The 25,676-nt window shown below is 37.8% G+C and overlaps 1 protein-coding gene across 1 annotated transcript in view; it reads right to left on the minus strand.

Annotated features, from left to right (window-relative positions):
* Window positions 1-1,192: 1,192 nt before the first annotated feature.
* shmt2 (serine hydroxymethyltransferase 2 (mitochondrial)) overlaps window positions 1,193-25,676 on the minus strand; it is a 28,097-nt gene continuing 3,613 nt past the window's right edge. The window contains exons 2-12 of the mRNA XM_047348271.1: window positions 21,540-21,731; window positions 16,144-16,223; window positions 14,432-14,632; window positions 14,093-14,174; window positions 12,209-12,331; window positions 11,013-11,152; window positions 9,546-9,708; window positions 9,189-9,288; window positions 4,437-4,592; window positions 2,981-3,088; window positions 1,193-2,801 (exon numbers count right to left, since the gene is read on the minus strand). Coding sequence (XP_047204227.1) covers window positions 2,674-2,801; window positions 2,981-3,088; window positions 4,437-4,592; window positions 9,189-9,288; window positions 9,546-9,708; window positions 11,013-11,152; window positions 12,209-12,331; window positions 14,093-14,174; window positions 14,432-14,632; window positions 16,144-16,223; window positions 21,540-21,731 — 1,473 coding nt within the window. The 3' untranslated portion in view covers window positions 1,193-2,673. The remainder of the gene's footprint in view (window positions 2,802-2,980; window positions 3,089-4,436; window positions 4,593-9,188; window positions 9,289-9,545; window positions 9,709-11,012; window positions 11,153-12,208; window positions 12,332-14,092; window positions 14,175-14,431; window positions 14,633-16,143; window positions 16,224-21,539; window positions 21,732-25,676) is intronic.

The raw sequence follows: 25,676 nt of genomic DNA on the forward strand, positions 1-25,676 counted from the left end.
ACACCCAGTTCATCATCTGTTCAGACGGATGTCTTCAGACAAGCGTTTCAGGTTGATAAACGCCTGTACCACCTGGATGAAAGTTTTTATCCATGGGCCATCAGAGCTGTCAACTGTGCCATGTAAAATAGCTCAAACATCATCTACAGCATCGTGAACTTTTTTTTATGACCAGCGCATATCTGCTGCTATCATCACTTTCTACTATTGCTAAGATCCCACAATGCTGCTTTTATTATGACTCATCTATAGATTTCTTTTTTTTCTTTTAACTAATGGGAAATACATCTGATTTGTCATTTAATGAGAATAAAGCTATTCACATTCAAATACTTTAACGCTGGATTGAGTCTTGATTTATTAAAAATCAGGCAATTATCTTTGGATATCCTTTTAGGAGACCAAATCTGCCCTGGCATATGTAGGCAACCAGCTTTACTATGGTATGTCTGGAATGCCGTACAGGACCCGTGGAAAAAAAAACCGAAATAAAACTAATGATTTGCTGCCATCTATTTGACGTTGGAGATCTATAAGAGATCACACTTGAGTTAAGCAGGCTCTGGTTTCAAATAGACATTCAGATGGATTGGCTTATTATTGTGGTGATGACTAAAATGTAGAAGTACAAATAGATAATGTATTGGTCCCCCTTCTATAGACTCAAACAATAAAGCAACACATTCACAAATAAATACTGTATAGTATTTCACCTGTTACTGATAGACAGAATTGAAAATAAACATTTCTGCATATTTTACTATGTCTTTATATGTGTGGGAGCCATATTGAATATTTAACTTTCAAAGTGTTAATTACAACTTCAGTCGGCATCCGTTTTGTTTTTAGGACTTGGAACTGGTAAATGATGAGTTCAACAAATGTAACATTAGGCTAGATTAGCTAAACTGGCACCAGTTTCAATGAACTGAAAAACTAGGTGTTACTGTTGAAACTAGAGAAATGATTCAACGTTTTAATCTTTAAAACAAAAATAAGCCTCAGAGTGCTATAAGGTTTCATGTGTATTTTTTATAACTTGCATTTTCCTGTAACACTCTTCTCTAAACATAAGATAACCCCATTAGCCTCCAGTTTTGCAGTAGATTTGTTTGTACACACATCACCGTAAAGATTAACCAGTACCCATTCAAACAATCTTCGTATTTAAAAATAAATCCCACAACACTGCTGACATTTGCATGATTAATTTTTATTACCGTAGTTTTATGCTAATAAAATTACAAAATATTTTCTGTAAAACAAAGTCCCGAAAAGTTTCCGTGCACAATGGTTCAAAACAGTGTCACAGATTATTAACAGACCAACATCAATAAACATGTTAGAAAAATACTTCCTGGTATATTTTGGCAACACATTGGTTCAAAAGTTGTAATATGGAAAATTTACTTGGAATCAGTTTACTTTAAGGGTTGTGCTTTGTGCAAAGTAAGAAAAATCTCAGAGCTAAGACGTATTTGTAGGATCGTTTTACTTTCTCACTGATGCAGTGACCATGACAACAGCGCTAAAATGTGAACCACGTAGAAAACAAAACACTCAAACATGTTTTATTAAGTCTAGATTTCTTTACTGTTTCAAGCTTAGAAGAACACTGTGAAAAATCGGACATCAAAATTATACATGGCAGAAAAAGCAGTCAATTCATAAGCCATGTTTTCAATACGCCTTATATGGTCATTTGATAGTGCTCCTGCATTATTTGGTTTTTAAAAACCATAAATAGAAAAGTATATATTCTATAAACAAACTGAAAGGTTGGAAATATTAGTTGACATCCACACTATTGAGTTTGATTAGAACACTGTTTTCATAGCAAAATACAGAACAATTCAAATCTGAAATCTACATCATGATGATCAACAGATAAACAGAAACCAAATAATCCCAATGTGAGCGAAAAGTATTCTGGACACAGTTTGTAGTGTTTAAAATGTACTATATCATCGTAAAATAAATTGTTTTGTATAGCTTCTGTATGTTCTTACTAGAGTTGGTTTACAGAAGAAAAGCTCTAAATATTATTTGTAAATTGCATTTCACAAAAATAATCCCATATTTTAAGTGGAATTGCATCTTTTCAGAGAGAAATTAAGACTTTTTAAACAATAAATCACCCCGTCCTTCAAATGATGCCGCAAAGTTGTAACAAACAAATCTCAATGTAAATATTACAAAAGGTGAAGCAGGTTAGCAACCTTAAAAAAATTAAGACTGAGTGTGTCCTAAAGTTACACATTTTTATAAAGTCAGAGAATGAAACAAGTGTTTGTGTTCCTTTGATTTGACAGGTTTTTCTTTTCTTCACACTTACATTAAATAAACGGTGTGAAGACAGCTGAGAATAATCTCCTCACACGCCACAGACAACAGCTTCTCCTGCGACACAAAAATCTGTCATGTCTCTTTTTTCTGTTTGTTTCTCTCAAACTGAAGCCTGTTTTTAAGAATAGATCCATAAATGACAGCGAAGAAGTTAGAAAAAAAAAAAAAAATGTGTCTGCAAGTCTGATTGCAAAAAATGAACTAAAGTTATCCTAATTCTCAGGCACCATCCCCATTTCACTACCATGTAATTTTTCCATTTTCACTGTGCACACTTCTGCCCAGCCAGCTGTCTGCCACCTGGCTGTTTCAGACCTGTGACTCTGCTTAATGGTCGCAGAAGCCAGGCATGGGGAACGGCCTGGCAAAAGCCTCCACCCGGTGCCGCAGATCTGCAATACGAGCCACCGTCTCCGGGTCCTGGAGGAGGAAGTTCTTGAAGTCCTGGAGCTTTGCTATAGTAAATAAACAGTAAAATACAAAGATTGTTTATTTTTTTTAAGTTTTAGTTGATCTGTTGGAATTTTGTATCCCCTCATTCAGCTTTTTGATTTAACGCACTAACAAATAAACAAATATGTTCACAGAAACCGCTGCGTTACAGATGAGTTTACCTCTTTTCAAATAGACTTACCTGTCTTTTTCTTGACATCCAAAGCTATCTTGAATCCCTCATCCATAAACCCGACAACCTGCACAAAGTCGTCTTCTTTGAACTGTCTAGAAGTCAGAGCTGGAGCGCCTACAACCAAGAATAAAATCAAATTAGATAATTTTCTTTCATGTTTTGTAATTTCTATTATCCTTTCTTTTGTTCCCAAAGTTATAGAGAGTATGGAGAAAATAAACTTTTTGAACTGTCAATTAATCTGCACAGACTGTGTCAATGTGTCAAAACAACACCGATTCTGACAGTTGATGCAATGCTACTGTGAAAATAGTTCAAAGATAAGGTAATATCTGCATAACATTGCACTGCAGCTCAAAGATTGTGCCTTAAAGCGGACGTTCTAGGAAGAACTTGGAGCAATTATTTGGGTGTTTCAGAAACAAATACTTTTTAGGAGATGATTTGGTCCTATGAGTTGAAAAATCTCATCGAAACAGGAATTTTATAGATCAGGGATTTTTTTTCTGATTTTATTTATTAAAAGAAATTGAACTTGAATAGATGCTTCCTTTCATTTGGAAGTGGAAAGTCCAGGGGAAAGTTTTGTCTTTTGATTTGATTTTTTTTCACCAGTACATTTTAACTGAAGTTCAGAAAGATATAATAGAATAGTATTCAATCAGTATTGCTTTTTAACTGTATTATTGCCACCTTTTATTATTTTTATATGGTCTAGAGGAAGAAAATTCAGATGTTGTATTTTAAAAACATGAAATTCAACTGTATGCCTTATTTAAAAAACAAAAAGAAATTTGTCATGAGATTCCTTAAGTTTGTGGTTGTTACATAATCCAAAAGTGTAAAACCAATGAATAGTCAGTTGTTGTAGAAGCACTGGCCAGATCCCCTGATCGGCAGATCAAATACCAAAATATCTGACTGATTTATCCTATTTGGTAAAAGTAGTAAAAAACAACTCTCACCATTTTTAGTCCAAAAACACATGAACCAACACAACCCTTATAAATATATATATAAATATATAATATATGTTTTATGAATAAATAGGGATTATCTGGTTACTCCTTCACTTTCTCGTGGATTCAAAACTTCAACCTTCACCAGAGAACATGCTGAACATTATTTTTTATGTGTTATGTATAAAATGAATAAATAAATACAAATATATATATATATAAAAACACAAATAAGTATTGGCAAAATAATCCTGAAATCCGCATTGGTCAGAAAATGACTTGCTGGTAATTATTAATCATTGTTCTGTAAACAAACAGGAAAAAGTCAAACCATTTTACGCAAGATTTTAAATGCACAAAAAAATGGCAAAAAAAACCAAATAGAGTGCAGAGTGACTGCATAGAGTGAAAAACTGGTTTCTTCTTTTTGTATTTTTAGCTTCTTCTCTGAGATATGACAAGCTACTGAGTTGATTTTACCAAAACATGAAGGAGATTCTTACCTAGCCTGAGGCCTCCGGGGGTCAGGGCGCTCTTATCTCCAGGGCATGTGTTCTTATTGGCTGTGATTGACACGAGCTCCAGTACTCTTTCAGCTCGAGCTCCGTCAATGCCCTTTGGCCGCAAGTCCACCAGAACCAGGTGGTTGTCAGTTCCTCCTGAAACATTTTAAATCACCGACAGCTGCATGTATAAATCTTATTACATGTCTTAGCAGAATGAATAAAACAATGAGAAGTATCCAAATGCAGCCATCAAACTGAGCTGCGGATGTTTTAATTCATGCTAAACTTCTGACAGATGTCACAGTGCCGGAGGTTCCCCACTGACATGCAGTCTGCAGAGAAACTTATCTAGTCAAAGGGATAAATGGATAATTTATTTGGACACCAAACAGTTTTCACAACCTCAGTTGTTGCTAATCTTCCCAGGGACCACACCTACCAGACATATCATAAACCCATATATCATAAACCTGCAGATGTGCACTGAGCCTCCAGCAGTGGAGGGCAGGACTGGAAACCTTTAAAAATCTAACTAATCACAAAAATCAAAAAGGTGCCAGGAAGACAGATGTAGGCTTTTTTCATCAAATCAGGTAGTAGTTGAGGCAGTGCACACAGATCCATACGAAACGGGTGCAACACCTGAACAGAGGGTCTTGTATATCAAGTCTAACTTGACAAAGTTATTGCTTTTAAGCTACATAACTAATGTTCAGTTTTATTTTGAAAAGAGATACTACGGGGCAAAGCGTGTTGTAGATGTAGAGCGTGCGCCCCATATGCAGAGGGTATTAGTCCTCAACGCAGCCATCTGGGGTTTGGTTCCTGACCTTGGGACCTTTTGCTGCATGTCTTCCCCTGTTTCCTGTCTTAATACTGCAAGTAAAGGCCACAATAAACCTTTAAAAATATAATACAACAATCCATGCCTTTTCAGCAATTTTAAATAGTTTTAGAGCTTTTTAAATCTGTTTTTTTTCCTAAATAGCCAAGCTTGAAAACAGTTTTTAAGTGTTTTTGGACGTTGGTTCTCTGGCATTGAAAAGTATTTCAAGGTTTTTCTTTACACATTAATCATTTTAAACGGTCTAATCTGCTCTAAACACTGTAAACTTAAGCTTAAAGCTATACGGTTATAAGAAACAGTTTTCATTTATTAATTTAGTAAATTTGCATCTTTTCTTAAAGCTGACTGGATGCAGCCTGTACCTCGAATGCACTAAAATTAACTGAATTTGTTAGAATACAATAATGTAATAATAATGAGCTAATGTTAAAACCTTCAACATGTAATGTTTCACCCTGAAGCCACTGTGATTAACTGTTTATTCAGATGCCTGTGAAGACATGTCAAATTATCCGTCTAGAGTGAATGACCCTTCTGCTGGTTCTGAACTCAGTTAGCCTTTGAAACGATCAGTATTTAATTCATGATCTGTTAATTGTTAAAGTGAATGCACACTCGCCTTTTCTCTTTTTTTAATGCATGTCACTAAACACTGAAGATGACTACCATCTCCAGCCAGTAATATTTTACAGATTGCTTTATTTTGGAACCGTCTCTCTATTTTTGGTGCCATGTTTCAGCAAGCTAAGTTTTGTTTTACCATCATGCACCTGCAGGAGAAGTGCTACAGTCTGCAAAGAGCGATCCCTCAAGTGAGGAAATCAGAGACACTGTGAGGTCATTGCCAGGGGCAAGTCTGAGGGTTACCTTTCTGGCCTAACAACAAATTTATGTAAAGATATTCCCTGTTGCCAGCACCAGAGACAGGAGTGTGGGAACTGCACCTGCTGAAGTCCAACTTCGATGTCCAGACAGAGGTGAGACCACAGTCTGATTTCAAACTAAAGTAAGGCACGTATCAGTTTCATCGTGGCAGATCAAGGTGGTTAAAGATGATGCACCAGAGGAAGCTCACCTGGATTTCATTCCACCTTTCACCCTTTGAACTTTCCTTTAAAGTCAGGTCAGGTATTAAAAATAAGCAGAAATATGCACTCTTTGAGTTTCATAGAAAGACAGACATTAACAATGCTATTTTATAAAGTCAGACCTTTACTCAGTTGTTAAAACTCTGAAAGTTCACTTAGTTCCCTTTGGAAATTCTCTAACTAGTTAGATGTCATGTCTGTTATACTATTTATTTTTCTTTGCTAATCATTTTGCTATATTAGTGTGATCAGTAACAGGGTAACTGTTGAATCTGTAAATAATTAGTTTAGATATAATCACTATTTAAAATGAAGCGTTGATATTGCGATTCTGAGAATATACAGGTGCTGGTCATAAAATTAGAATATTATTTTAAAAAAATTATTTATTTTAGTAATTCCATTCAAAAAGTGAAACTTGTATATTATATTCATTTATTACACACAGGAGTGATATGTTTCGGATGTTTATTTCTTTTAATTTTGATGATTATAACTGACAACTACAGAAATCACGCAATTCAATATTTTAGAAAATTAGAATATTATGTAAGACCAATACAAAAAAAGGATTTTTAGAAATGTTGGCCAACTGAAAAGTATGAACATGTACAGAACTCAATACTTTGTAGGGGCTCCTTTTGCCTGGATTACTGCAGCAATGCGGCGTGGTGTGGAGTCGATCCATCTGTGGCACTGCTCAGGTGTCATGAGAGCCCAGGTTGCTCTGATAGTAGCCTTCAGCTCTTCTAAATTGTTGGGTCTGGCGTATTGCATCTTCCTCTTCACAATGCCCCATAGATTTTCTATGGGGTTAAGGTCAGGTGAGTTTGCTGGCCAATTCAGAACAGGGATACCACAGTCCTTAAACCAGGTACTGGTAGCTTTGGCACTGTGTACAGGTGCCAAGTCCTGTTGGAAAATTAAATCTGCATCTCCATAAAGTTGGTCAGCAGCAGGAAGCATGAAGTGCTCTGAAACTTCCTGGTAGACATCTGCGTTGACCTTGGACCTCAGAAAACACAGCGGACCAACACCAGCAGATGACATAGCACCTGAATCCCTAACGACTGTGGAAACTTTACACTGAACCAAGCTCTGGTTTCTTTGACTCTCCTCTCTTCCTCCAGACTCTGGGACCTTGATTTCCAAAGGAAATGCAAAAATTTACTTTGATCAGAAAACATAACTTTGGACCACTCAGCAGCAGCCCAGACCTCTTTGTCTTCAGCCCAGGCAAGACGCTTCTGATGCGGTCTCTTGTTCAACAGTGGCTTGACACAAGGAATGCGACAGCTGAAACCCATGTCTTGTAAACATCTGTGCGTGGTGGTTCTGGAAGCACTGACTCCAGCTGCAGTCCACTCTTTGTGAATCTCCCCCACATTTTTGACTGGGTTTTGTCTCACAATCCTCTCCAGGGTGTGGTTATCCCTATTGCTTGTACATTTTTTTTCTACCACATCTTTTCCTTCCCTTCGCCTCTCTATTAATGTGCTTGGGCATGGAGCTCTGAACGGCCAGCCTCTTTAACAATGACCTTTTGTGTCTTGTCCTCCTTGTGCAAGGTGTCAGTGGTTGTCTTTTGGACAACTGTCAAGTCAGCAGTCTTCCCCATGATTGTGTCGCCTACAGAACCCGACTGAGAGACCATTTAAAGACCTTTGCCGATGTTTTGAGTTAACTAGCTGATTAGACTGTGGCACCAGGTGTCTTCAATATCGAATCTTTTCACAATATTCAAATTTTCTGAGATAATGAATTTGGGGTTTTCATTAGTTGCCAGTTATAATCGTCAAATTTAGAAGAAATAAACATTTGAAATATATCAGGCTGTGTGTAATGAATGAATATAAAACACAAGTATCACTTTTTGAATGGAATTACTATTTTCTAAATAATTTCTCTATTTCCTCTCCATAACCATGCAGTTTGGACTTCCTGATTTAGTAAGAGAATTTACTCTTTGAAATGGATTTTGCTACATTTGAGACCGACAAGAAAAAAACTGTTTGTTTCAGGTGACTGATAAGAATTACTTAATACATAAATACCAGTAAGCAGCATTTGCTTAATGGTTGCAACGTTTATTGGTCCACAGACTACGAGGCTTTATCATGTAGGGAAAAGAATAATGAGTTGGATCTTATGACCTAGAAAAAGGTTGTCTCCATTTACTGCAGACCATCCCTGATTAATTCTCAAAATAAGATGAAAGTAAGAACGTTTTGTTTCATTTATCTTTTAATTTAGCAACAATAAGCTTATCTAATTTTGGTGATAATGCCAGTACAGCGAGGCAGTGTCAGAGCAGACCCCAGTTGTTTTAAAAGTATGTGCATGTTGTACCAAGACTTCCAGCTGGTAGCTTTTGGTAAACTGAGTAACATTTCCATTTTAGCTATAGAAAACAATCTTTTTCTTGTTATTTTACTAAAACACCTAAAAAATGTTTTACATGCTGCAGTGTAAGCACAAAACAGGTCTAATTTTCAAAAGGTATATTTAGGGCCACAGATCAAAAAGGAGCTGAGGCCAGCATATTAAATGCTAAACAAGAGTCGAGCGTTTGCTCACAACCACAAAGCGAACCCGTTCATCAGACTTTATTTTCCTGACTGACAAGGCAGCTGTATTGGCATTAGTTCATTTGCACATCATGAATTTCAATGCACCTTTGTTTTTTCCTCCTGATGTGTAATTTGCATCTGTGTGACAGAGGATTCTCAGGGGTTTATCCCATGGCTGTTAGATGAATAAATGTCTTATCTTTAGGTTAGAGAAAAAAGTCAAGTGTAAAACACTTATGATTACCTGATACCAAGGTGTAGCCTTTGCTGAGGAGAGCAGCAGCCATGGCCTTTGTGTTCTTTAGTACCTGGGCAATATACTCCCTGAACATAGGAGACTGAGCCTGGACAGACAGGAAGTATAGAAACAGTAGGGTTAGGGAATTATGTGATTTCAAAGCCAGATATTTTATTCTCTCAGCCAGCATTAAGAAAAAGTAGATAAACACAGAAAAGATCACTTTGCAATAAAACAACTCAACAAGATACAGATTTACTGTTGCTGGTAAATACCAGAGCAGGTTGACTGAATGTGTTCACACAAATCAGGACTTATTTCTGTTCACATTGTCGCTGGGCTTTTTGTTGTTGTTAAACTGACCTGTTTGAGAGCCACTGCTACTCCAGCAATGGCGTGGTTGTGAGGTCCACCCTGCAGCGAGGGGAACACCGCGAAGTTGACTTTGTCTTCCAGGTCGTACATGATTTCCTTTCCTTTCTTGTCCACTGAGCGGAGGCCCTTACGGTAAAAGATAAGGCCAGCCCTAGACAGAACAAAATTCGGCTATAAAACATTTTTTACTGTTAGAAATTTACAATTCAACAACTAACTAACAACTTGTTATGCTACAACTGCACATGCCAATGTTTTTCAATGCTATTTTATTTAATAGACCAAAAACAATCTGTGCATAAGTGTAGTGCAAGGAAAATGGTTCATGAACAGCGAGGTGGTGACAACATCATGCTGTGGAGATGGCTTTCCTCACCAGTGGCAGAGAAACTGGATGGAGCTAGAGCTGGGCGATAAAACGATAACAATATATCTCTTGATATAATTTTTCCTCGATAGAAATATGAGAAAAGGTCGATATGGACCTTCAATATACAGATAAGATGAATAGCCAATTATAACAGGAGTAACGTGGACTGCAAATTACGTTGAGCGCATGTTCTGACAAAATCAGGGAATACCAGCAATCTGTTTTACCACCCGAACCAGTGCCACATACTGGAGCACACAGAATGGAAAAACTTTACAATCCCAGACGAGAGCAAGTGCTCCATTTATATTGACAAATAAAATAAAATAAAAATCTTTACTGAGAGCAAAGTGTACTGGAGACAAATTCCTTGTTTGTGTGCACAAACTTTGCAATAAGGCTGATTCTGAATTTATTTGTCAATTGAATAATGTTCGATGATATGCTCAACGTTTGAAAATAAAATCTTTAAATCAAAAATAACCTTCTGATATCTTCAAATCTCACCTCATAGTACCAGGGAATGGTAAAAATGGACAAAAATATTGTCTTGTTTTATATCTTGATATATATCTATGGATATAATAAATATTATCGTCAAAAGATTCTTACGCCCAGCCCTAGATGGAGCTAAATAACTGTTAGCAGCTGCAAAAGACCTGGAAGTGGGATGGAGGTTCACCTTCTACCAGAACAACAGTCCTAAATATACAGCCAGAGCTTCATTGAAATAATTTCGATCAAAGCATATTCCTATGTTAGAATGGTCTAGTCAAAGTCTGCATCTAAATCCAATTGACAATCTGTGGCATGACTTAAAAATTGATGTTCACAGATGTTCATCCAATGAGTGGGCTGAATAGAAATTCTCTCCACAATTTTTAGATTATTTGTAAAAACAAATTACAAAAATAAGTATTACTTTTCTTCCAAATCATAATTGTGAGTTGCTTTGTGTTGGTCTAGCACATTAAATCCCAGTAAAACAGATTGAGGCTTGTGGTTGTTACATGTCAACATGTAAAAAGGTTCTCGGAGTATGAATGCTTTTGCAAGGAACTGTGTGGAACAATGAGTGTCCTTACCTGGATCCTCTGAGGGACTTGTGCGTCGTCGTAGTGACCAGGTCAGCGTGTTCAAATGGTGAAGGGATCGCCTTGCCTGCCACCAGGCCGCTAATATGAGCCATGTCAGCGAGCATGTAGGCATTAATGTCTGTGCATAGCTGACAGGAGAAAGAAGAAACTGTTTCAAAATTAGATTTTTTTGAGATAGGAAATTATCATTAAAACAAAGAAATTAATTTTTAACTTCAGTGTGTTATTAGTAACTGAAGCATAAAGTGTATTTTATTCAGCTGCATGTTTACGATTTGATAACTAGCTCTACATCTGCAGACGTTAACCATCTTCTCAGAGGAGAGATATTTCAAGATGTGTAATTACGCTCTCATTGGCAATCCTAAGAGGCCTGAAATATGAAGGCAATGCTCAATAAATATATGATTTCACTTGCCAGCATGTATTGAAAAAGACACAAACAATAAATAGCTTGCTAAAATGTAAATGAATCTCTGGCGTGGGATCAGAACAGTAAAACGCTTTACAATTAATATGCATTATAATTACAGTCCCTTTCTCTAAAATCTAAACTGGATGTATGTTAGATGGAATAAAGCCGGGGTAAAGAGTTTCGCTGTTGTGTTGGAATGCCAGCGGTGGAGGAAAACGAGGTTGAAAGTATTGGTTAATAAAAAACACAGCTCCATAATGGTGGGACACTCCATCTGATGGTGCTATTTAAAGTGGAGCTCTGCCACAAAGGGAACCAGTCATGGAGTGAATAAAGTAAATTAGCTGGTTGGTACAACAAAACCAGATAAAAGGTCCCCTTGTGCACCATCAAAGAGGGGAGTGAAGTGTGTGTTTAAAAGTTGCTGCTGTGTGAGAGTGAGGCAACAAAGGATGAAAGCATCTGTGTGTGCATGAAAAGTGTTTTGAGATGTTTAAAAATATCTGAAAAGTGAATGTGCTTGGATTTAGAACTACAAAATTTCTACAGCTGAGCAGAAATGAGTAAAAATGTGTCAGCAGGAAAAGTCCAACAGGGTCAGACCTATTGTTACAGCAGACAGGTGTGTTTGACATTTTAATGAAAAGGTGGACTGAGTTTTACATTTAAAGGACAAAGCTGCTCTGACCTCCTTAAAACAGTGAGCAGGTAGAGAGGAGGCAGGGTGAAGGTAGGGTGAGGTTTGAATATTAGGGAGAGCTCAGTTCACCTTCTTGATGCGGGCGTAGTCAATGAGGCGAGCGTAGGCGCTGGTGCCAGCGATGATGAGCCTGGGCCGGAACAGCTTGGCTGTCATCTCCATCTGCTCGTAGTCTATGAGTCCCGTTGCAGGCTGCGTAAAAACAGGCCGGTGGACAGAAGAGAAAAGAGATGATGAAAGAAGCAAAAATGAAGAGGAAGTGGAGAAGGAATATAAGTATCTATGAGGGAGTGTAAGGATCAGAGGGAAAAAAACTGGGAAATTGAGAGGATGAAAAAAATGGTTAGATATTTGAAGATTAAGAGTGGGCATATCAACATGGAGAAAGTTTTTCATTTCAAGCTCAATTGAAGCAGCTGCAATTGAAGTACTTTGAGCACTTCTAAAAAGAGGAAGAAATGTATCTAAGGGATACATTTGCACCTATCATATCATGGAGGAAGATTGAGCAATTGCAGTAATGCACCACTACTTATCCTAATTCAGCCTTTCAGAGATGTGCTAAACTGATGTGATGAGGCTGAACGGATCAGGCTGGTTTTCAGATACCCCCCGCTCATTTTCAATAAACGGGGCAATTTAAGAAACATGGTAGTAAATCTGTAACTCTGAGGATGGAGCTAAGAGAGACATGAACTGACCAGACTGTCTGCGTCCTGAATCTACAGTTTTACCCTTTTAATCTTCCTCCCAGCTTTGGAGGAGAGACAACGAAGTACAGCTGGATGGAGCAGGAAAACAAAGTGGAAGAAGGGAGTAGGAGACAAGAAAAAAGAGATAAGAAAGGAGAAGAGAAAGCTTTATTTAGACAACCTGATAATCTCACATCTCAAGAGCACATCTATGGATGCCCTTCTCACTCCATCAACCTGCTCATTGTGAAGACAGAGCTAGTGGTGCTGGCCAGCCTGTCGATTTCCCATTATCTCTCTCACAGAGGGGTCCTGCCTGCTCATACATCAGCAGGTCTGGACAAGCAGACCCTCATCGCCATCCATCAGCTCCTACCCACACCACCATACAATCATGACCCCTAGGTATAAAATACATTAAACATTCTGAGGAGTGATCATATCTGCTGTATATGTACCCTGCTAGGGTTCGGGGACACTGATTTTTACAGATCGCAATGGAAGTAAACAAGTAGAATGTTTTACGTACAGGGTTCCTACACATTTTTTTATCCAGACTTTTCCAGAGTTCCCAGTCCTTTATGTTCATTTTAAAATATAAACCTCCTCTAGCCAAATACGGGTCAATTTATGAAGTGGTAAGTAAATTTGATAAACCTGCAAGCAATAGTGGCAGGTTTGTATTTTTACCAGAACAGTGTTTAATTTTTGAAACCTACAACCTATTGGGTGCAGCAATGCACCTGAGCTGCAGCTAGACTGATACGTTTAGCAGGGTTTAATCAATGTGGGAAAAACAGTGACAGTCATCCTTTATTACATTTTTTATAATAATAAATTACTAATAGATGTTAATGTTTTTGGTTTAAGAACGTATTGTAAATTATGTCATGTTATGTTTTCTTTAAGTTTAAGAAACAAATGGTTTATGCTTATATAAAGCAAAACTTTGAACATATGCTGTGTTTTTCAAGCCTAGAAGTGCTACAGGCATCGGCATAGCAGTAAGTGAAAAGGCTTCACAACACCCAACTTAAAAATGACAGTAGCACCATCATCGTACTTTGATGCTCCTCTTAAACAGAAAGTGACCCTAAATTACAAAATTCGTTGAATTTTAAAAATCCTCTCTTGGAAACATAAGAAAATATTCAGAAATATGTAGAAGCTGCATTTTACACTAGAAATTTTTTTAACTACACTATATTTTTTTTTAACATCTGTATTAGCTTTGTTTGTTGTGCTGAAGGCATCTGCTTACATTTAACTTGTAAGGCATGGACTCAAAGTAGATTGACGTTGCAGAAATCCTCTTCACATCTGACATGTAGCCATGGGTTAGACTGTAGAGACAAGAAGAATAATGTTTAATTTACGACTCTGAAAACTTTATGCATTAACAATAAATAATTTCAATAATTGAAAGTAGAAAAAGAAAGAAGGAATAAGCCATGCTGTTGATTATTCAAGCCTCAAAGTGTCACACTGGTTTTGACCAACAAAGAAACTGGGGCAGCTTTGAAAAGTAGGAAAATATGAACGAGAAAAGCGCCAAAGGGGGGGGGGAAGAACAAAATAAAACAAAGCAATAAATACTGACTGTCCTCCATCGGGCAGGTCCAGGCCCATGATGCGTTCATGGGGGTTGAGTACAGCCGTGTAAGCAGCAAAGTTAGCGGGGGAACCAGAGTATGGCTGGACGTTGACGCCCCACTTTTCTGGGTCCAGGTCAAAGGCCTCCAAAGCTCGCTTCTGGCATAGAAGCTCGATTTGGTCCACCACCTCTGCTCCTCCATAGTACCTAAGGACAGAGACTAGAGGTAAGAAAAACCAGGTAATCAATGGAAAAAAAACATGTATAGCAAATAAGCTAAATGTCGCATAAATGTTGCTACAGTTTAAACATGCCAGTGCCATTTTCTTGGTCCTGTGGAGACAAGAAACACTTTAATCCTGTTTCAGGGAAAAACAAGTTAATGCTTGTGGCCGCAGAACGCTGTGTCGCTATCCTAGGTCCCATTTTTCCTTCCTGTGTTACAAATACAGCAAAGGCAAAAATTCTGAGATATGTTTTCAAAACATGTTATAGTTACACACTGTTACCGTTTCATTGTTTGGAATAACACCACCTATGTTGCAGAGAATGACAGGGTCATTGGTTATGGTTTTAACAGTTGTAATTAAGGGTTTTTTATTTATTATTTTCCTGAGGGCAGGACAAAGGGGTTTTATTTAAATTTTATTACAGCTACAGATTTCCATAATGTTTGATTGGTTTTCCTAAAGTTTAGAGTTTAACAGCTGTAATAGCATCTACATGGCTTATACAAGTTTAACTATATCAAATGTAAAACTCTGTAAAAGACCATTATAAGTTAATAATAATAAGTAGTAATATTTAATAATAAGTAGTAATTTATAATAATAATAATTTACTTTATGCATTCATCTCAGTTCAGCCCAGTAGGTTTGTTTCCTTCATCATTAACTCTTTTTGTTACAATAGTCATTTAATTTCAGCAACCATCAAGATCAGGCAGTGTGAAGATGGTTGTCATAACTTCTTTGCTTAAAATAATGTATGAAGTAAGTAATCAAGTGAACGTTGCAGGTACATGCACCGAACACCCAGCAAAACAGATAACAGAGGGAAGTGTATATTTATTTGCAAATAGTTTTTTTAAACTGATCAGTACAAAACAAACATGTTTCACGTTTTCATTTGAAATGTTAGACAAAAGATCAACATCCATGTCATCAAAATGGTTTTATCACGTTAAAGCATTAGTCAGCATCGGGATCATTAGTTATCCTCCAACATCATTGACCCACATGACTCCAACAAACCGAGGGCATAACAGGCCTAAAATATTGAAAACGTTTCAGCAGAATAGCAAATGAAAAAACAACTGATGGCTATAGTACAAACCTTCAAAAGGAATCAGATTATCTTTTGTTTCATTACACTAAAGTGTAAAACAGCTGAGAGGGCGAGTGTGTGTGTGGGGTCAAAACTAACAGTATATAACAGTAGGAAGGAGATTATTCTTATTCAAATATAAATTTGAAATAAATAAAACCACAGCACTAAAATAAACACTTAATTAGACATGTGACTGTAAATATATCCAATGTTCTTCAGCAACCTAGGGGCGGTGGATTATTATGATCAGGGAATTTAACACAGGAAACTCAGTGTAAATCAGTATGCGTGAATGTATCGCTTTATTTTTGCAGATCTGCACAAAATGTCCTGAAGCCCAAAATATCAGCACTGATAATAAGCTGGGGTGTGGCTGAATAAACACTCACCTTCTCCCTGGGTAGCCTTCAGAGTATTTGTTGTTCAGACAGGAGCCCTGAGCTTCCAGAGCTGCTCGGCTGCAGAAATTCTGCAATGACGACACACACACAGACAAACACACACTCGGATCAATGACATGAGAGGATAGAAGCGACAAGGATGGCAAATTAAAGTCTGTTAAGTGATAGTGAGAAATCCCCCCTTGGCGAAAAGCAATCATTACAGTATTGAACCTGTGGACGTCCAAAGACTAACACTCTACAACTCTCACTGTTTATCACTACACTGCCCGGAGGACACAAGATAATGTGAAAAATGTTTGTGCACATGCTGAGGTATATTTTGTGAGGACTATTTTTTTGTTTTATGTTGAAATGTGCTTTCATAGAAAAGTACTGTCACTATATTCAGCAGAAACTAGGTACAAAGCTCTGACAAGTCAGAAACACTCCATCTTTAAGGTTAATGATAATATTCCAGATTTGAAACAAAACCTAAGTCTTTGTTTCCTCAGGAACTACGTACCATTAAAATATCACGCTATAAAATCCTAGTAAAGGACAAACAACACCTATGAAGTGTTTCTCCAAAGTATTCCTTTTATAATTCAGAAGATGGACTCCTCACCAACACATGTCCTATGTCAATTTATGCATTCCTTTGAACAATACATTAATTACTGCATAAATGTAGTAAGTGGGCTAAATTGAAATCTGTAGTTAAGTTAACGAAGAATAAAAATGAATGAATAGCAGAATCACAAAACTTAGCTCCTCATCAGGAACCTGATAATTGTACAGTCAATTGATGGAATAAACAACTGAACTCTGAGTAAGCACTGATCTCCTCTTTCAGGAGACTGATCAGAGTAAACACTGTTTACTCTGATTAAACATCAGATATCCTGACATTTAACTTGGGTTTTCCAGTTTAACTTCCACAACAAGGAGTTTATATTATTACAAGGGATCCACCGATATCAACATTCAGGCCGAAATCAAGAGCAAATTCTAGCACTGGCTTTCCAACCCCTGGAAGACATGGTTCAACTAATATTTAACTCCAAACAACCCTTTGCAATATTTTTTATTGCAAAATCAGATATCGCAACAACGATACATTTTACAGGCATAGTGTGACTACTCCACAAAGAGCTGTACAGACTCTCAGGGCAAAAACAGACAAATGAGTTTCTCACCCTCTGCTTTGATTGTGTGGTGGTAGTGTATCGTGTGTGAATGGTTATGGTAATGCTTCTCAAAGGAGCAAAGAGGAGATCAAGGAAGATAACAGCTCCAGTAACAGCTTCTCTTACATCAATCTGTTATCAGAATCAGCTTTATTGCCAAGTTCGTACATACAACAAACAAGGAATTTGACTTCGGTACACTTTGCTCTCTGGGTTTTTTTTTTTTTTTTTTGCGTTATAAGATATATTCTGCATATATCTTTAGGTCCTTAAATACATATATACAATATAAATATATACAAGGTGGAATTGCGACTTCAGTATGAGGTTGTCTGGTACTCTATTGAATGTTCAACAGAGAAACAGCCTGGGGGAAGAAACTGTCTCTGTGGCGGCTGGTTTTAGTAAACAGTGCTCTGTAGCGACGGCCTGAAGGTAAAGCTCTGAACAGTTTATGTGCAGGGTGTGTGGGGTCTGCAGAGATTTTAGCAGCTCTTTTCTTGACCTTAGACCTGTATAAGTCCTGGATGGAGGGAAGGTCAGCCCTGATTATTCTCTCTGCAGTCCTGGTTATTCGTTGCAGTCTGGACCTGTCCTGTTTTGTGGATGAGCCAAACCACACTGAGATGGATGAAGACAGGACAGACTGAATGATGGCAGTGTAGAAGATGACCAGCAGCTCCTGTGGAAGGTTGAACTTCTTGAGTTGCCTCAGGAAGTACAGTCTCTGCTGGGCCTTCTTTCGAACAGTGTCTATGTGTGAAGACCATCTCAGGTCCTCAGAGATGGTGGTTCCTAAGAACTTGAAGTGGTCCACGGCCGATACAGTGTTGTTGAGGATGGTGAGGGGGGTGTATGGGGGTGGTGTTCTTCGAAGGTCCACCACCATTTCCACAGTCTTGAGTGGGTTGAGTTCAAGGTAGTTCTGACTGCACCAGTGTATCAGCCGATCCACCTGCTGTCTGTATGCAGACTCATCACCGTCTTGGATCAGACCAATGACAGTGGTGTCATCTGCAAACTTAAGGAGTTTCACAGACGAGTCTGATGAGGTGCAGTCGTTTGTGTACAGAGAGAAGAGGAGTGGGGATAGAACACACCCCTGGGGGGCACCAGTACTTATTGATCTGGATCGGGAGAAGATGCTCTCCAGTCTCACCTGCTGCTGTCGGTCCGTCAGGAAGCTGTTGATCCACTGACAGGTGGAGGCTGGGACGTTGAGCTGGGTGAGCTTCTGGTGGAGGATGTCTGATATGATGGTGTTGAAGGCCGAGCTGAAGTCTACAAACAGGTTCCTGGCGTACGTCCCTGGGTGGTCGAGGTGTTGCAGGATGAAGTGTAGACCTAAGTTAACAGCATCATCTGCCGACCTGTTTGCTCGGTAAGCAAATTGCAGGGTGTCCAGCAGGGGGCCTGTGATGTCTTTCAGGTGCTTCAACACCAGCCGCTCAAAGGATTTCATGACCACAGACGTCAGGGCTACAGGCCTGTAGTCATTTAATCCTAGGATGGTGGGTTTCTTGGGAACCGGGATGATGGTGGATCGTTTGAAGCAGGAGAGGACCTCACACTTCTCCAGTGACTTGTTGAAGATCCTTGTGAAGATCGGAGCGAGTTGATTTGCACAGGCTTTCAGGCATGATGGGGAGACGTTATCAGGTCCTCCAGCTTTCTTTGTTTTCATGCGCTGAAAGAGTCTATTTACATATGCCAATAAATGTGCATATATTAGCAAAGGACAAGCGTTTGCTTCACAGCGCTTTGAGGTATTCATGTTGGTTAGGAAGGGTTGGTCACGTGTGTAAAAAAACTTCTTCATTCAAGGCATGTCTGCCAGACTGTTAGTGTGATGAGCCATACAGAGTGAGTTAAGACGTAAGCAGGATGAAGATATCAGCTTTATCTTACACTAGAGCAGTCAGGCTTTGTGCTCAGAAGAGACTGATATACTCCACTGAACAACTACTGTGGCAGAGAAGAAACAAGGGAAGAGAGAAATAACAAAAAATAAAACACTGTGCCCTTCTGAATAGTACAATTCTCCATTTCACACCATATGGTTCTGGAATAAAAACCAAAAGAATGCCCCTTTTTTATTCTTGTATTTTTCAATAAGTAAAGATTCATCTAAGCATTTTTACAAAGGAATTTACCTGTGCAGCTTGCCAATGAGAGCATTGAGTTTGTGTTAAAAGTTATATAATTGTATTTTAGCAACAAGGTCCCAATAATGTCAACCTTTCAAGGTTTTGGAAATATTTGAAAAAAAAAAGATGGGATATAAAGAACAAATGGGACATCGTTTGGAAACAACTGTCAGCTTTCTGGAAATACAAATCATTACACATGGCTCTCTTCATTAGTTTTCATTGGTCTTGTTTTTTTTTTTTTATGCAACGTAATGTGATTTGGTACAATGAACTGAGAGAGGTGTAAAATGCTGTTTAAAATAATGGAAAAGAGTTTATAATTCTGTCAACAAGGTGGTTTAGCATGGAGTGTGTAAAAACAGTGTTTGATTGGTTGCTCCAAGTAAGAAAAACATTAGTACAAGTACAACAAAATGAGATGGTTATAAAAAGGTCAAAAACCCAGAATGTCCATATTAGCTTAAAGACTCCCAAGTGCTACATTTTCTTAACTGGGTTCTTCGCTCTCTGGCAGCAGGTTTCTTTGTTGTTCCTACAGAACCTAAAAGAATGAGAGGGAGAAACTTCAGCCAGCTCACTGTGCTGGGCTGAATTAAAGAAATGAATTTAAAAATATTCCAATATATTAGATTGGCACAGTTAAATATACCAAACTGACTTTAGTTTAATTTGAAGCAATAAAACTAAAACCAAGATGGAAATGTCACCAAAAAAAAACTGGGCTCAAACACAAGTCATCGAAATTACAATCAGCTAAAGAGATGCAGACATGGACTATAAATGGCAGGATAAATGTAATTTTTAGGAATTAATCTTGTATGTGCATTGCAACAAATTATTGGACTAAAGCTTGACCAGTACCAAACTAAAGCTTATTTGGTACAGGTCAAATGAAACATAAAAAAACATATCTATCATCTCAATACATTAACATACAAAAGCTAAATCAACCAGTGGTTCTTGCCAGGACTTGGATACATCAGCTTATCTAACATTAAGGGAATTTGAGCGCAAACTATTAAACAGTTGGGTTTTATTTTCCGTATATCCCAGATACTAACTGAAAAGTCCCAGATTCAGAGTGAAAATAACTATTTCACTGTCTTGGTTTTTTTTAACTGTAACAATTAAGATCATCCTAAATTTAAAATCCAGAATACCAAGAATTGTAAAATATGGACAAATGATCCTACAGTAGACACAATAATCTTGAATTCCGGTTGTCATCTTTCATACCTTTATTTTGTTTGCAGAAAATAAAATAAAAGGCTGCACGGTGGTGCAGTTGGTAGCACTGTTGCCTTACAGCAAGTTCGACTCCTGGGTTTAACTCCCGGCTGGGGGTCTTTCTGCATGGAGTTTGCATGTTCTCCCCGTGCGTGTGTGGGTTCTCACCGGGTACTCCAGCTTCCTCACCACAGTCCAAAGACATGCCTGTTAGGTTATTATTGGTCTCTCTAAATTGCCCTTAGGTGTGAATGAGTGTGTGCATGATTGTTTGTCCTGTATGTCTTTGTGTTGCCCTGCGATGGATTGGCGACCTGTCCAGGGTGTACCCTGCCTCCCGCCCATAGACTGCTGGATAGTCACCATAGGAATAAGCAGTTTAAAAGATGAATGACTGAAAGAATTAATGAATGAAGGAATAAAATAAATTAAAAGTCTGTCTGGCATCTAAACCAGACCCAGTTGAAGAACCACATGTCCAATGAAAAACATTGATCTAAGACAGTCCAAATAACTAGTGAAATAGTCCTTTTCCCAATTTTGCATGAGTGCGAATTATTCTTCTGTCAGTAACTCAAAAACCAAAACAATCAATGAGTTGAACAAAGGTTTTGATGTGGCAATTGAAATGCCCTGTATTTATGACCAATTCAGCTTTTTATCATCCAGATAAAAAATATGGAATAAAGGGTAGAAACTCAATATTCATTTTCCCTATCCTTACCCACATTTGGAAAGTAATAAGAAACATCCAGGCATTTTAAGACTGCATAAAAATGATTATAACTAGAAAAGAATTTATGAAAATAATTAACTCTCACTGTTATGCTTTAAATACCTCAGAAGCAATAAGCTCCAAACCACGGCACTGTCTGTCCTTCTCCTTCTGCAGCAAAGCCCACATTTCTGGGTCGTCCTCGGCCAGACTCTCCTGTCCGGTCCAGGAGCCATCTTCATCCGCCGTACGCGTGGCTGCATGGGACTGCTGGAACCGTACACTGAGACGAATGGAGGCCCGCTGGCACAAGGGCTGGGGGCAGGAAAGGAGTTTAGGTATGAACGTATGAGCCAAGTAACACAAAGAAAATGCTCAAACTATAGTGTGTCAGTTTTAAAGACATTTTCTGAGATTGGATCAAAAATGCATATACATATGTTATCAGTAACAATGAATATTTTTGGTTATTCTAAGGGATTACAGCAAGTTACACAGAACATGTCTCAGACTTCACATTTCAAAGCAAGAGCCAGATTTTTTTTTAAATCTAAAAGTCTTTTTAAGTCTTTTTCTCTTTCACTTCAATGTGGAGCCTGGTACAATTAGAAGATTGTGTGTATGCACGATATCAATAATCAGCACAGTTATTCAATTATGCCTCCATCAGCACTTCTACAAACTGAGCGGCTGACTTTTAACTGCCTCAGTGTACCAAGAGGAAGGTATAGAGAGAACAGATTCAGCACTTCCTGCTTATCTAATCTGGACTGGGGCTGGCAAGTTCTGCCGTGGCTGCAGCTGCAGCAATGCCGGAGCGCATAAGACTAAAAATTTTACGGGTTCTTTTTAAAATATGAATCCTCCCACTGGGTTGAATTCTGCCTCCACTCCTCAGTTTTTCTCTACATACTGCTTGGACAGCTAGAAAACCTTCACACACAGAAAGAAAAACAAAAAAAAACTTTACATTAACAGATATGAGACACAATTATAAACGCTCAAAAAAGGTGCTTTGCGGTGGAACACATAGGGGGTTAAATAAAATACATGACCGCTTGATTGCATGCAGAATAAACTGGCTTCTTCCTGACATTTAATCAACAACATGATTATACCCGTGCTTCGATCAATTGCTCCATATCTAACCTGTAGTTATCATCTGTACAGGTGGGCTAGGGTGTAAGGGACAGCCTCCCTTTAATAGCACCATTAAAAAGCAATTAACACAATGCTCGGGACTAACTAAGCACATTCATTTGAAAAGAGCTATTATGCTCATCTCAAGTGCTGCAGAATACTGAGGGTACTTTACCTTTTTAAGAGCCTTTTTTCACATTTAAGATGTGAAAATAACACAACTAAAGAAACATAAAAGCTGTTCTTCATATTTTCACGAAAAGAAAGGTGTTCAGCATAACTTTGAGACAGCCTTGACTAGAGATGCACAGAGAATAGTTTTGCACTGACGACAACAGCCTACAGCTTGGAAGCATTTCCTAAGTAAAAAAAAGACTCAAAGGTTAACCATTTTCAGAATGAATTTAGGGTTTAAAAATGAAGTCAGAGAGAGCACAGAGATGTAAGAAGCTCATTAACAGGAAATGTAATTTTCTACTACATTTTGGGATGCATCTGCGATTTATTCAGACTGTGAGAGCGAGAAAGAGCAGAACTTTCAACAGGTAATAGTAACACTTAACGTAATATAGCAAAATGCAAAGTGCAGGAAGAATGCATGAGAAAGACAGGAAAGAGAAAATGTGGATTTTCTGCAGCTAATACCAAAATATTTACCAATAATATCACCGTTGCATAACTTTTTAATATTGTTTAGTGCAGTACTATCTTATAAGAATGAGGTTTTATTGTGGATTTTACAGAGAAGTTGGAATTAGCCAAAAACTGTTTCAGAAGGTCAAAGCATCACAAAAGCAGAAAGCCACCACAAAATTCAGATTGATGCACCTCTAGTCTTGACACCAGGGTAAATTATTGTTAAATAATAACCAATTTGGAACACAGGTTGTACCTGTGATCTACCTCTCTTCTGCTTCATTTCTCTGCCCTGATGATTACAGAAGATTATTAATAAACTCAAGATAATGTGATCCAAGAAAAAGGGGGTTGGGAGGGCTGGGGGGTTGAAGCAAGCACCAAATATGTCACAGTGGGACTATTTTTAGACAGCAGATTATGCTGTTGTTTGAAGGTGAACTTCATAAAAGCTCTGCAGTGAGAAAAAGGCTAGAATAGGCCATATTAGCCTGGATGCTAGTAACGACATAATAGACTTCATCTTTGAGATGACCAGAGTGTAATTGTTGCTTTTCAACTGTGTACGTTTACAAAACCAGAAAGGAAGAAATTAGAAGAAAATCATTAAATTAACCCAGTTCCCTATTATTTTTGTCCATTTCCTGTCAGCTCCTCAGGCAAATAAATTTTAAGATGACTACTGTCCTTCAGTGGCTATACCAAACAATTAACCCTGTAACACAATGAAAACAAAACGGGACTATAGTGGAGGAACAGTAAAGAAAAAAACAGATATGTAAGAAAGGGGAGAAGAAGAGTCAACAGGGCAGGAATCCATCAGTCATGTCGATGCCCCTTTTCCCTGTCACTGACTAATAGCCCGACTGTCTGTTACAAATTGCCTTAGGTGACACCAGAATGAGAAATCTGGAGGGGGTGGAGAGGCACATAGGGACAGAGGCTCAGCCCAGGGCATCTGAATTCAGATCAAAGGTTGGTCGCGGTTAGAGAAACTTCTTAGCCAATATTTGAAAGGTAAGGGAATAAAACAGTTAAAATGTATTCAATCTACAGTAGATTAAGTACTGATAAACCAGCATGTCACCATACTGCTTGCAGCCTCAGACGTAACTTCCTTTGCTGACACTATGTTTGGCTCTTAGCCTTCTTTCACTGAAACCACTTTCACTGTCAAGTCTAGAATCTTTAACGCCAAAACCTTTGAGTCAATGTTGTTTTATCAGGGCAAGTTCCTGAACCACTTAAAACAGATATACCATTAAGCCAAAAATTATTCACACCCCTGGCAGATTTAAATCTTCCAATTTTACAAACATTTTTCATCTGACTGAAAGTAATGTTAACATTTCCGAGTACCCTTATTCAGAGCCTTTGAAACTGTGGCAGAAGCTAAAGATTAGGGTGATGGCAAAGAGCAACCTCAAAGACTTTGAACTTACCACCAAAGATAAATCGTTTAAATGCCAGTGGATACCTGGAAAAAGCTGGTGAAGTTTTTGATTGCTTCAATGCACAAATGCTTTTTCAATGGTCTATTATGTATAAATATTTTTTTGAATAAGACACTTTGTTTAAATGTAAAAAAAACTTTTTTTTTCAATTTATAATTTTTTTTTACATTAATACATTAATACATTACATTAATACCCCTCTTATTTCCTATCTGACGCAAACTTCATTGTTGAATCAAAGTATGTATAAATCCAAATCTGCCAAGGGTATAAATATTTTGGGCTTAGCTGTAGTGATGTAGAAAAATAAAATGTCTGGTTTGTTGTCCTGGTCTATCACTCGAAATAATAACATGAAATATTGTTGAATACTGCAAAACATCAGATATTTAAAAGGAACTGTTTTACTCTTGATCCCCCCCACTTCTAAACATTGATATGTTTCACATACTCATGTTATATTCCAAAGGGATGTTTGGATTGCAATTTTTGTTAATAAATTCTTGTATTTTAAGAAATTGTGTGAATTCATTCCATGTGTGTACAGAGTTTATGCTGTTCAATAATGTCAGAGCTTGGCTCACCCTTTTGATTTTGTCCTAATACCATCGCCTTACTGGGCTGCTACTCACAGGACAACCCTTAACAGACCGAAATATTATTTGATAAAATATTAAATCTTAAATAATATATTCATAATCATAGTCACAACACAGATGACGGTGCCCAAGAGGTTGAAGTTAACAGAAAATACCAAAAGCATAATAATGACAGATGAGAACAAACAAAATTGACCTTCAAAAAATATCAATTATTAGGCTCAGACAAGGAAAATAGGCAAAACTTCCAGTTTTATAAACAAAAAGTGCAAACTAACAACAAAAGCACTCAGTGATTGTGGACTGTCAGGAAAACGAAGAAGGCCCAATTGTAGTTTTTTTCCTAGCTGGAAAAACTATCGGATGATTACGCTTTAGGTGCAGATGCATGTTTGTCCCGTTTCCGTGTTTAGTTGCTACCGTTTTACAAC

This window comes from Girardinichthys multiradiatus, chromosome 20 (assembly GCF_021462225.1).
Source record: "Girardinichthys multiradiatus isolate DD_20200921_A chromosome 20, DD_fGirMul_XY1, whole genome shotgun sequence".
NCBI lineage: Eukaryota > Metazoa > Chordata > Actinopteri > Cyprinodontiformes > Goodeidae > Girardinichthys > Girardinichthys multiradiatus.